The sequence below is a fragment of the Lonchura striata genome, chromosome 30, assembly GCF_050655825.1.
Source record: "Lonchura striata isolate lonStrDom1 chromosome 30, ASM5065582v1, whole genome shotgun sequence".
In the NCBI taxonomy this organism is placed as follows: domain Eukaryota; kingdom Metazoa; phylum Chordata; class Aves; order Passeriformes; family Estrildidae; genus Lonchura; species Lonchura striata.
This window is the reverse complement of record NC_140732.1, coordinates 7,428,930-7,441,387: the sequence shown is the minus strand read 5'-3', so window position 1 is coordinate 7,441,387 and position 12,458 is coordinate 7,428,930. Positions and strand designations below refer to the sequence as shown.

Genomic DNA, 12,458 nt, shown 5'->3' with positions numbered 1-12,458 from the left:
GCCTCGGGAATTCCAGATGGAACCCGGGAATCACCGCCCAGCCTCGGGAATTCCAGATGGACCCCGGGAATCACCGCCCAGCCTCGGGAATTCCAGATGGAACCCGGGAATCACCGCCCACCCTCGGGAATTCCAGATGGAACCCGGGAATCACCGCCCACCCTCTGGAATTCCAGGATTTGGGATGGAACCCGGGAATCACCGCCCACCATCGGGAATTCCAAATGGAACCCGGGAATCACCGCCCACCCTCGGGAATTCCAGGATTTGGGATGGACCCCGGGAATCACCGCCCACCCTCGGGAATTCCAGGATTTGGGATGGACCCCGGGAATCACCGCCCACCCTCGGGAATTCCAGATGGACCCCGGGAATCACCGCCCACCCTCGGGAATTCCAGGATTTGGGATGGACCCCAGGAGTACCGGGAATCACCACCCACCCTCTGGAATTCCAGGATTTGGGATGGACCCCAGGAGTACCGGGAATCACCACCCACCCTCTGGAATTCCAGGATTTGGGATGGACCCCAGGAGTACCAGGAATCACCACCCACCCTCTGGAATTCCAGGATTTGGGATGGACCCCAAGGAGCACCACCCTCTGGAATTCCCTGAATTCCCTGGTCCCGCTGGATCCTTCCTGAACCCCCAAATTCCCAAATCCCCATCCCAAACTCCCAAAATTCCCGAATTCCGGGCTCACCTCCTGCCAGATGCAGAAGTGGCTGAGGAAGCAGCAACTCGCAACTCCCTCCCACCCTTGGGAATTCCCTGAACTCCCTGGACCCCAAATTCCATCCCAGACCCCCCAAATTCCCGAATTCCCACCCCAGAATTCCCGAATTCCGGTCTCACCTCCTGCCAGACGCGGAAGTGGCTGAGGAAACAGCAGCTCCTTTGGAATTCCCTGAACTGCCCTGGACTCCCTGACCCAATGGACCCTCTGGATCCTTCCTGACCCCCCAAATTCCCGAATTTCCACCCCAAAATTCCCGAATTTCCACCCCAAAATTCCCGAATTCCGGGCTCACCTCCTGCCAGACGCGGAAGTGGCTGAGGAAGCAGCAACTCCTTGGGAATTCCCTGAATGTCCCCAAATTCCCCTGACCCAATGGACCCTCTGGATCCTTACTGACCCCCCAAATTCCCGAATTCCCACCCCAGAATTCCCAAATTCCGGGCTCACCTCGTGCCAGACGCGGAAGTGGCTGAGGAAGCAGCAGCTACTTTGGAATTCCCTGAATGTCCCCAAATTCCCCTGACCCCCATGGACCCTCTGGATCCTTCCAGACCCCCCAAATTCCCGAATTCCCACCCCAAATTCCGGAATTCCGGGCTCACCTCCTGCCAGACGCGGAAGTGGCTGAGGAAGCAGCCGACCTCGCCGCGGGTCAGGGGTCTCCCGTGGAAGGGGTCCCGGTACCCCGGCAGCATCCGCACCCCCAGCGCCTCCGCCTGGCTGCTGTTCAGGGCCCTGCGGAGCCCGGAACGTTCCGGAAGGGAATTCCGGGGGGATCCGGGGCAGGTTCCGGGAATTCCCGACCCCCCCCGGGGCTCACCGGCCGTCCACGGCCTCCACCAGCTTGGGGGAGACCCCCAGTTCCTGCAGCGTGCGCAGCATCCGCGCCCGGCGGTCCGGCCGGCGCCGCAGGTTGATCAGGAACACCTGGGAACGGGGGAAACCCGGAAAATCGGGAAAGATCCGGGGGGATGGGGAGGTCTGGGGGGATTCACCCGAAATCCGGGGGGAAAACGGGGAAATCTGAGGAGAAACGGGGAGATTTGGGGGGATTCACCCGAAATCTGGGGGAAAATGGGGAGTTTTGGGGGGATTTACCCGAAATTTGGGGGGAAAATGGGGAAATCTGAGGAGAAATGGGGAGGTTTGGGGGGAATCACCCAAAATCCGGGGGGAAAATGGGGAGTTTTGGGGGGATTCACCCGAAATTTGGGGGGAAAATGGGGAAATCTGAGGAGAAATGGGGAGGTTTGGGGGGATTCACCCGAAATCCGGGGAGGAATGGGAAGTTTTGGGGGATTCACCCAAAATCCAGAGGGAAAACGGGGAAATCTGAGGAGAAATGGGGAGGTTTGGGGGGATTCACCCGAAATCTGGGGGGAAAAAGGTTGATCAGGAACACCTGGGAACGGGGAAAACCCGGAAAATCGGGAAAGATCCGGGGGGATGGGGAGGTCTGGGGGGATTCACCCAAAATCCGGGGGGAATATCGGGAAAGATCCGGGGGGAATGGAGAGATTTGAATGGGGAGATTTGGGGGGATTCACCCGAAATCCGGGGGGAAAATGGGGACTTTTGGGGGGATTCACCCGAAATCTGGGGGGAAAATGGGGAAATCGGGAAAGATCCGGCGGGAAGGGGGAGATTTGGGGGGATTCCCCCAAAATCCGGGAGGATTCACCCAAAATCTGGGGGAAATGGGGAGATCTGGGGGGATTCCCCCAAAATCCGGGGGGAAATGGGGAGATTTTGGGGGATTCAACCGAAATCCAGGGAAATTCACCCAAAATCCTGGGGGAAATGGGGAGATTTGGGGGGATTCACTGAAAATCCAAGGGGAATAGGGGAAATTCACCCAAACTCCCAAGGAAAAGGAGGAAGATGATCCAAAATCCCAAACAAAGGCGGGAAAAGGCCCCAAATCCCGAGGGAGAGGCCGGAATTCCGAGGGAGGGGCTCCCACCTCATCGAATCCCAGTTTGTCCAAGACCTTGGGAGGGACCCACACGTGGGGGGAGGGCTCGGCCGGAGGGAGCTTCACTGTGGGAACGGGAAAATCCCGTGGGAATGGGCCCAAATTCCATGGGAATGAGCCCCAAATTCCATGGGAATGAGCCCCAAATCCCGTGGGAATGGGCCCAAATTCCACGGGAATGAGCCCCAAATCCTGTGGGAATGGGCCCAAATCCCACGGGAATGAGCCCAAATCCCGTGGGAATGAGCCCAAATCCCACGGGAATGAGCCCAAATCCCACGGGAATGAGCCCAAATCCCACGGGAATGAGCCCCAAATCCCGTGGGAATGAGCCCAAATCCCACGGGAATGAGCCCAAATCCCACGGGAATGAGCCCAAATCCCACGGGAATGAGCCCAAATCCCGTGGGAATGAGCCCAAATCCCGTGGGAATGGGCCCAAATCCCACGGGAATGAGCCCAAATCCCACGGGAATGAGCCCAAATCCCACGGGAATGAGCCCCAAATCCCGTGGGAATGAGCCCAAATCCCACGGGAATGAGCCCAAATCCCACGGGAATGAGCCCAAATCCCACGGGAATGAGCCCAAATCCCGTGGGAATGAGCCCAAATCCCGTGGGAATGGGCCCAAATCCCACGGGAATGAGCCCCAAATCCCACGGGAATGAGCCCAAATTCCATGGGAATGAGCCCAAATCCCACGGGAATGAGCCCAAATCCCGTGGGAATGGGCCCAAATCCCACGGGAATGAGCCCAAATCCCGTGGGAATGGGCCCAAATCCCGTGGGAATGAGCCCAAATCCCACGGGAATGAGCCCAAATCCCGTGGGAATGAGCCCAAATCCCACGGGAATGAGCCCAAATCCCGTGGGAATGGGCCCAAATTCCACAGGAATGAGCCCAAATCCCGTGGGAATGAGCCCAAATCCCGTGGGAATGAGCCCAAATCCCGTGGGAATGAGCCCAAATCCCACGGGAATGAGCCCAAATCCCGTGGGAATGAGCCCAAATCCCACGGGAATGAGCCCCAAATAAAATTCCTGGATCCTCCGGGATTATCCCAAAGCCCTGGATCCTTCGGATCTGTTGGGATCCATTGGGATCCATTGGGATCCTTCCCCCCCCCGTGATCCCAAATCTCTGGATCCAATGGGATGATCCCAAATCCCTGGATCCCTGAGGATCCTTTGGGATCCTTCCCTCCCCCAATCCCAAATCCCTCGATCCATTGGGATCCTCCTCCCTCCCCCAATCCCAAGGCCTTGGATCCATTTGGATCCCTTGGGATCCTTCCCTTCTCCAATCCCAAGGCCCTGGATCCATTTGGATCCATTTGGATCCCTTGGGATCCTTCCCTTCTCCAATCCCAAGGCCCTGGATCCATTTGGATCCATTTGGATCCATTTGGATCCCTTGGGATCCTTCTCCTCCCCCTGGATCCCGAGGCCCCGGATCTTTGGGATGATCCCAAAGCCCTGGATCCCTTGGGATCCCTTGGGATCTTTTTGGATTTCCCTTCTCCAATCCCAAAGCCCTGGATCCATTTGGATCCATTGGGATTCCTTGGGATCCTTCTCCTGTCCCTGGATCCCGAGGCCCCGGATCGTTGGGATCATCCCAAAGCCCTGGATCCCTTGGGATCCCTTGGGATCTTTTTGGATTTCCCTTCTCCAATCCCAAGGCTCTGGATCCTTTGGGATCAATTTGGATCCATTTGGATCCTTCTCCTGCCCCTGGATCCCGAGGCCCCGGATCTTTGGGATGATCCCGAGGCCCCGGATCTTTGGGATGATCCCGAGGCCCCGGGGATCCCGGGATCCGCCGGGATCTCACCCATGATCTCCAGCTGGACGTGCAGGAAGTTCTCGGCCTCGTCCCGCAGGGAGCTCTGGGAGCGCAGCGGCACCGGCAGGAACCCGAACTGCTCCCGGTTGGACACGAACATCTGCACCCCTGGAATGGGAACGTCGGGATTGGGATTGGGAATGTCAGGAATGGGATCAGGGATAACGGGATCGGGATCGGGAACGGGATCAGGGACAGGAGCGGCACCGGCAGGAACCCAAACTGCTCCTGGTTGGACACGAACATCTGCACCCCTGGAGCGGGAGCGGGAATGTCGGGAATGGGAATGTCGGGAATATCGGGATTGGGATCAGGGATAACGGGATTGGGATCGGGAATGGGATCAGGGACAGGAACGGCACCGGCAGGAACCCAAACTGCTCCCGGTTGGACGCGAACATCTGCACCCCTGGAGCGGGAACGTCGGGAATGTTGGGAATGTCGGGAATATCAGGATCGGGATCAGGGATAAGGGGATTGGGATTGGGAATGTTGGGATCGGGAATGGGATCAGGGTTGGGATCGGGAACGTTGGGATCAGGGATGGGATCAGGGTTGGGATTGGGAATGCGATCGGGAACGTTGGGATCAGGGATCTCAAATCCCAGCCCAGTTCCAAACCCGACCCGACTCAACTGAACCCCAACCAACCCAACCCAACCCAACCCAACCCAACCCAACCCAACAGAACCCAACCCAACCCAACCAACCCAACCAACCCAACTGAACCCAACCAACCCAACCAACCCAACCCAACCCAACACAACTCAACCAACCCCACCCAACTGAACCCAACCCCACCCAACTGAACCCAACCCAACCCAACTCAACCCAACCCAACACAACACAACCCAACTCAACCAACCCCACCCAACTGAACCCAACCCAACCCAACCCAACCCAACCCAACTGAACCCAACTCAACCAAACCAACCCAACCAAACCAAACCAACCCAACTGAACCCAACCAACCCAACCCAACCAAACCAACCCAACCCAACCCAAGTCAACCAACCCCACCCAACTGAACCCAACCCCACCCAACTGAACCCAACCCCACCCAACTGAACCCAACCCAACCCAACAGAACCCAACCCAACCAACCCAACTGAACCCAACTGAACCCAACTCAACCAACCCCACCCAACTGAACCCAACCCCACCCAACTGAACCCAACCCAACCCAACTCAACCAACCCAACCCAACCAACCCAACCCAACCCAACCAACCCAACCCAACCAACCCAACTGAACCCAGCCCAACCCAACCCAACCCAGCCCAACCCAACCCAACCTAACCCAACTCAACCAACCCAACCAACTCAACCAAAATCAACCCAACACAACCAACCCAACCAACCCAACCCAACTCAACCCAACCCAACCCAACCCAACCCAAGAACTGGTGCCAAGGCTCACCGGCGTGCCGGCAGGCAGCGGCGAAGACGAGGATGTCATCCCAACCCAACCCAACCCAACCCAACCAACCCAACTCAACACAACAAACCCAACCCAACCCAACCCAACCCAACCCAACCCAAGCCAAGCCAAGGACTGGTGCCGAGGCTCACCGGCGTGCCGGCAGGCGGCGGCGAAGACGAGGATGTCGTCGAAGGGGCCGGTGTAGCCGGGCGGCGGCGGGTGGAAGGCCAAGAGCCGCGAGCGCTCCCGGCGCAGGTCCAGCAGGAAGGTGGAGTGAACCATCGGCACCGCGAAGCAGCCCCGGCGCTCCCGGCGCCGGATCGGCAGGTAGTCGGCCGTGCGGCGGTAATAGCCCTGGCACAGAGTGACCGCTGGGAGTGACCGCTGGGAGTGACCGCTGGGAGTGGGGAGTGACCACTGGGAATGGACACTGGGAATGGGGAGTGACCAATGGGAATGGGGAGTGACCACTGGGAAAGGGGAATGACCAATGGGAATGGCCACAGGGAATGGGGAGTGACCACTGGGAATGGGGAATGACCAATGGGAATGGGGAGTGACCACTGGGAATGGGGAGTGACCAATGGGAATGGGCACAGGGAATGGGGAGTGACCACTGGGAATGGGGAATGACCAATGGGAATGGCCACAGGGAATGGGGAGTGACCACTGGGAATGGGGAATGACCAATGGGAATGGCCACAGGGAATGGGGAGTGACCACTGGGAATGGGGAATGACCAATGGGAATGGGGAGTGACCACTGGGAATGGGGAGTGACCAATGGGAATGGGGAGTGACCACTGGGAAAGGGAAATGACCAATGGGAATGGGCACTGGGAATGGGGAATGACCAATGGGAATGGGGAGTGACCACTGGGAATGGGGAATGACCAATGGGAATGGGGAGTGACCACTGGGAATGGGGAGTGACCACTGGGAATGGGGAGTGACCAATGGGAATGGCCACAGGGAATGGGGAGTGACCACTGGGAGTGACCACTGGAAATGGGGAGTGACCACTGGGAATGGGGAGTGACCAATGGGAATGGCCACAGGGAATGGGGAAGTGACCACTCGGAATGGGGAGTGACCAATGGGAATGGGGAGTGACCACTTGGAATGGGGAGTGACCACTGGGAATGGGGAGTGACCGCTGGGAATGGGGAGTGACCACTGGGAATGGGGAGTGACCAATGGGAATGGGAACTGGGAATGACCACTGGGAATGGGGAATGACCACTGGGAATGGGGAGTGACTACTGGGAATGGGGAGTGACCAATGGGAATGGGGAGTGACCACTGGGAATGGGGAGTGACCACTGGGAATGGGCACTGGGAATGGGGAATGAACACTGGGAATGGGGAGTGACCACTGGGAATGGGGAGTGACCGCTGGGAGGGACCACTGGGACTAGGGAGTGACTGCTGGGAATGGCCGCTGGGAATGGCCACTGGGAATGGGGAGTGACCACTGGGAATGGGGAGTGACCACTGGGAATGGGAGTGACCACTGGGAGTGACACTTGGAACGGGGAGTGACCACTGGGAATGAGCACTGGGAATGGGCACTGGGAAAGGGCACTGGGAATGGTCAGTTGGAATGGGCACTGGGAATGGGCACTGGGAAAGGGCACTGGGAATGGTCAGTTGGAATGGGCACTGGGAACGGGCACTGGGAACGGGCACTGGGAATGGTCAGTTGGAATGGGCACTGGGAATGGGCACTGGGAAAGGGCACTGGGAATGGTCAGTTGGAATGGGCACTGGGAATGGGCACTGGGAAAGGGCACTGGGAATGGTCAGTTGGAATGGGCACTGGGAATGGGCACTGGGAAAGGGCACTGGGAATGGTCAGTTGGAATGGGCACTGGGAAAGGGCACTGGGAACGGGCACTGGGAATGGTCAGTTGGAATGGGCACTGGGAATGGGCACTGGGAATGGGCACTGGGAATGGGCACTGGGAGTGACCACTGGGATTGGTCAGTGCCCCCGGCCCCGCTCGGCCCCGCCCTCACCTGCGCGGTGGCGCCGCACCAGAAGTTGGAGTAGGCGGCGCGCGAGTCCAGCATCGGCGCCACCACGGTTCTGTTCTCGGCCACCAGCACGGCCAGCGTGTCCGGGTTCACCAGGACATTGTCTGCGTCCAGGAACTGCGGGGAGACACACCTGGGGACACCTGGGCACACCTGGGGACACCTGGGACACACCTGGGGACACCTGGGGACACCTGGGGACACCTGGGGACACCTGGGGACACCTGGGACACACCTGGGGACACCTGGGCACACCTGGGCACAGCTGGGCACAGCTGGGGACACCTGGGGACACCTGGGACACACCTGGGGACACCTGGGGACACCTGGGGATACCTGGGCACACCTGGGCACACCTGGGGACACCTGGGGACACCTGGGGACACCTGGGACACACCTGGGGACACCTGGGGACACCTGGGGATACCTGGGCACACCTGGGCACACCTGGGGACACCTGGGGACACCTGGGACACACCTGGGGACACCTGGGGATACCTGGGACACACCTGGGCACACCTGGGGATACCTGGGGACACCTGGGACACACCTGGGCACAACTGGAGACACCTGGGACACACCTGGGGACACCTGGGCACACCTGGGACACACCTGGGGACACCTGGGGACACCTGGGACACACCTGGGGACACCTGGAACACACCTGGGGACACCTGGGGACACACCTGGGAACACCTGGGGACACACCTGGGAACACCTGGGGACACACCTGGGACACACCTGGGCACACCTGGGGACACCTGGGGACACCTGGAGCACCCCCAGCGTGTCCGGGTTCACCAGGACGTTGTCTGCGTCCAGGAACTGCTGGGAGGCACACCTGGGGACACCTGGGGACACCTGGACACACCTGGGGACACCTGGGGCACAGCTGTGGGCACCTGGGCACAGCTGGGATATCTCAGGGACCCCTCCCCAAATTCAAGACCCCCCCCACAAATCAGACACAGCCACACCCAGCCCTGGCTGCCCTCAGTTTCCCCTACCTGGAGCTCTGTTTCTCCCCTCTGGGGTGACTTTTGTCCCCTCTGGGGTGACTTTTGCCCCCCACCCCGGGGCTCAGGGACCCTTGGGGACCCCTCCCCAAATCGGGGGACCCCTCCCCAAATTTGGGGACCCCTCCCCAAATTGGGAATCCCCCCCGCAAATCACACAGGGTCACACCTGGGCTTGGGTGTCCTCAGTTTCCCTCACCCAGGGCTCCATTTCTCCCCTCTGGGGTGACTTTTTCCCCCCACCCCGGGGCTCAGGGACTCTTGGGGACCCCTCCCCAAATCGGGGGACCCCTCCCCAAATCGGGGGACCCCTCCCCAAATCGAGGATCCCCCCCAAATCACACCTGGCCTTGGCTGTCCTCAGTTTCCCTCACCCAGGGCTCCATTTCTCCCCTCTGGGGTGACTTTTTCCCCCCACCCCCGGGCTCAGGGACTCTTGGGGACCCCTCCCCAAATTCGGGGACCCCTCCCCAAATTCGGGGACCCCCCGTACCAGCAGGTAGTCGGCCCACATGGCCCGGGCGGCCTCCAGGGCCTCCTGGCGCAGCTTCATCAGGTGCTCGTAGCGAGAGGGGCTCCAGTGCTTGGGGCCCTCCTCGTCGGGGAAGGACCTGGGGGGCACCGGGGGGGCACCTCAGACACCCCAAAATTCCAGGGAGAGACCCCCAAAATCCTGGGGAGCACCCCGAAATCGGGGCACCCACAGGGACCCTCCGAAACTGGGGACAGTCACAAAATTTCAGCCCCGACTCATCGGGGAATGGCCTGGGGGGCACCGGGGGGGCACCTCAGACACCCCAAAATCCCGGGGAGAGCCCCCCAAAATCCCAGGGACCCCCCCCAAAATCTTAGGGACCCCCCCCAAAATTTGGGGATCCACAAGGACCCTCAAAACCTGGGGCAGTCCCAAAAATTTGGGGACTCCTCCCCCCAAATTTGAGTTCCTCCTCCTTGGGGATTGACCTGGGGGGCACCGGGGGGCACCAAGACACCCCAAATTCTGGGGACAGACCCCCAAATTTCCGAGAGACCCCACCCAATTCTGGGGAGACCCGCCCCAAAATCCTGGGGAGCCCCCCGAAATTTGGGCACCCACAGGGACCCTCCAAAACTTGGGACAGTCCCAGAATTTGGGTCTCTCCTCATCGGGGAACGACCCGGGGGCACCAGGGAGGCACCTCAGACACCCCCAAATCCCGGGGAGAGCCCCCCAAAATCCCAGGGACCCCCCAAAAATTTAGGGATCCACAGGAACACTCAAAAGCTTGGGACAGTCCCAAAATTCTGGGAGTCCTCCCCCCAAATTTGGGTCTCTCCTCATTGGGGATTGACCTGGGGGGCACCAGAGGGGCACCTCAGACACCCCAAAATCCCTTTGAGACCCTCCAGGATCCCTCAAACACCCCCGGGACCCCCCAAAATCCCACAGGAACCCCCCCAAAAATGTGTCAGAGCACCCCAAAATGTCTCAAACCCCCCAAAATGCCTCAGAGCTCCCCACACCCACGTGGGCTCCTCCTGCTCCCTCCCCTCCCCAAAGTGACCAAACCCCCAGAAAAAAACCCAAAAAACCCCCCCAAAACCCCCAAAATCCCTCCCTGAACACCCCCATACCCCCCAAAATGCATCAGAGCCCCCCAAAAATGCGTCAGAGCCCCTCAAAATTTCTCACCCCCCCCCCAAAAATGTGTCAGAGCCCTCCAGACCCACGTGGGCTCCTCCTGGTTTCTCCCCTTCCTATAATGACCAAATCCCCAAAAAAACCCCAAAAAACACCCCCAAAATCCCCCAAAATCCCACCCTGAACACCCCCAGACCCCCCAAAATGCATCAGAGCCCCCCAAAAATGCATCAGATCCCCCCAAAAATGTGTCAGAGCCCCCCAAAAATGCGCCAGAGCTCCCCAGACCCACGTGGTCTCTTCCTGCTGCCTCCCCTCACCAAAGTGACCAAACCCCCAAAACTCCCCCAAAAACCGCCCCCAAACCGTCCCAAATTCCACAGAAACCCCCCAAAAAAACGCCTCGGAGCCCCCCGAAGGCCTGGGAGCCCCCCGAAGCCCCCCGGCCTCACGTGGGCTGCTCCTGGTGCCTCCAGAGCACGCGGTGGTAGCGGCCCCGCACGCGGCCCAGCCACGCCGCCAGCACGGCCGAGGTGTTGTCCACGCTGTGGTCAGCGGCCACCCTGGGGTCACACGGGGGTCACGGGGGTCACTCGGGGGTCACCAGGGTCACCCAGGGGTCACTCAGGGGTCACTCAGGGTTACGGGGGTCACTCGGGGTCACAGTGTCACACTCGCACCCAGAGGTGTCCACGCTGTGGTCAGCGGCCACCCTGGGGTCACACGGGGGTCACGGGGGTCACTCGAGGTCACGGGGGTCACACGGGGGTCACACGGGGGTCACAGGGGTCACACAGGGGTCACTCAGGGGTCACAGGGGTCACAGTGTCACACTCACACCCAGAGGTGTCCACGCTGTGGTCAGCGGCCACCCTGGGGTCACACAGGGGTCACTCAGGGGTCACGGGGGTCACAAAAGGTCACTCAGGGTCACGGGGGTCACACAGGGTCACTCAGGGTTCACACAGGAGGTGTCACACACAGGAATGTCACAGTGTCCCCCCGGTGTCCCCAGCCCCACCAGAGCGCCATCCTGTCCATGGGGTGCCGTGTCCCCCCAGTGTCCCCCAGTGTCCCCAATGTCCCCAGTGTCCCCAATGTCCCCAATGTCCCCAGTGTCCCCAGTGTCCCCAATGTCCCCAGTGTCCCCAAATGTCCCCAGTGTCCCCAGTGTCCCCAATGTCCCCAATGTCCCCGATGTCCCCCAATGTCCCCAATGTCCCCAGTGTCCCCAGTGTCCCCCAATGTCCCCAGTGTCCCCAATTCCCCCAGTGTCCCCCAATCCCCCCAGTGTCCCCCAATCCCCCCAGTGTCCCCATGTCCCCAGTGTCCCCAATGTCCCAATGTCCCCATTGTCCCCAATGTCCCCAATGTCCCCAGTGTCCCCAATTCCCCCAGTGTCCCCCAATCCCCCCAGTGTCCCCAATGTCCCCAATGTCCGCAATGTCCCACTATCCCCACTGTCCCCGTGTCCCCAGTGTCCCCACTATCCCCACTGTCCCCATGTCCCCACTGTCCCCACCACAGCGCCATCCTGTCCGTGGGGTGCCGCAGCCTCTCCAGCCCTCCCAGCACCAGCGGCAGCGCGTGGGCCGCGTTCCGCGCCAGCAGCGCCACGGCCACGCGCGGCGGCCGCAGCGGCGACTCCGGGTTCCAGCGCTCCTCGGGGAAATAGGCGGCGGCGGCGCCGGGCCCGAGCCCGAGCCCCGGGCGGGGAGCGCGGCCCGGCGCCGCCAGCAGCGGCAGCAGCAGCGGCAGCAGCGGCGGCCACGGCCGCGCCGCCATCTTGGGCCGCCCTCA

At 60.6% G+C, this 12,458-nt stretch overlaps 1 protein-coding gene across 2 annotated transcripts in view; it reads right to left on the bottom strand.

Moving 5' to 3' along the window:
- Positions 1-12,458, bottom strand: part of COLGALT1 (collagen beta(1-O)galactosyltransferase 1) — an 18,972-nt gene extending 6,514 nt beyond the window's left edge. For both annotated transcript variants that reach the window (XM_085563231.1, XM_085563232.1), the window contains exons 1-9: positions 12,181-12,458; positions 11,111-11,221; positions 9,531-9,648; positions 8,004-8,138; positions 6,135-6,339; positions 4,552-4,671; positions 2,705-2,781; positions 1,562-1,668; positions 1,344-1,476 (exon numbers count right to left, since the gene is read on the bottom strand). In XM_085563231.1, the coding sequence (XP_085419357.1) occupies positions 1,344-1,476; positions 1,562-1,668; positions 2,705-2,781; positions 4,552-4,671; positions 6,135-6,339; positions 8,004-8,138; positions 9,531-9,648; positions 11,111-11,221; positions 12,181-12,443 (1,269 nt within the window). In that variant the 5' untranslated portion in view covers positions 12,444-12,458. The remainder of the gene's footprint in view (positions 1-1,343; positions 1,477-1,561; positions 1,669-2,704; positions 2,782-4,551; positions 4,672-6,134; positions 6,340-8,003; positions 8,139-9,530; positions 9,649-11,110; positions 11,222-12,180) is intronic.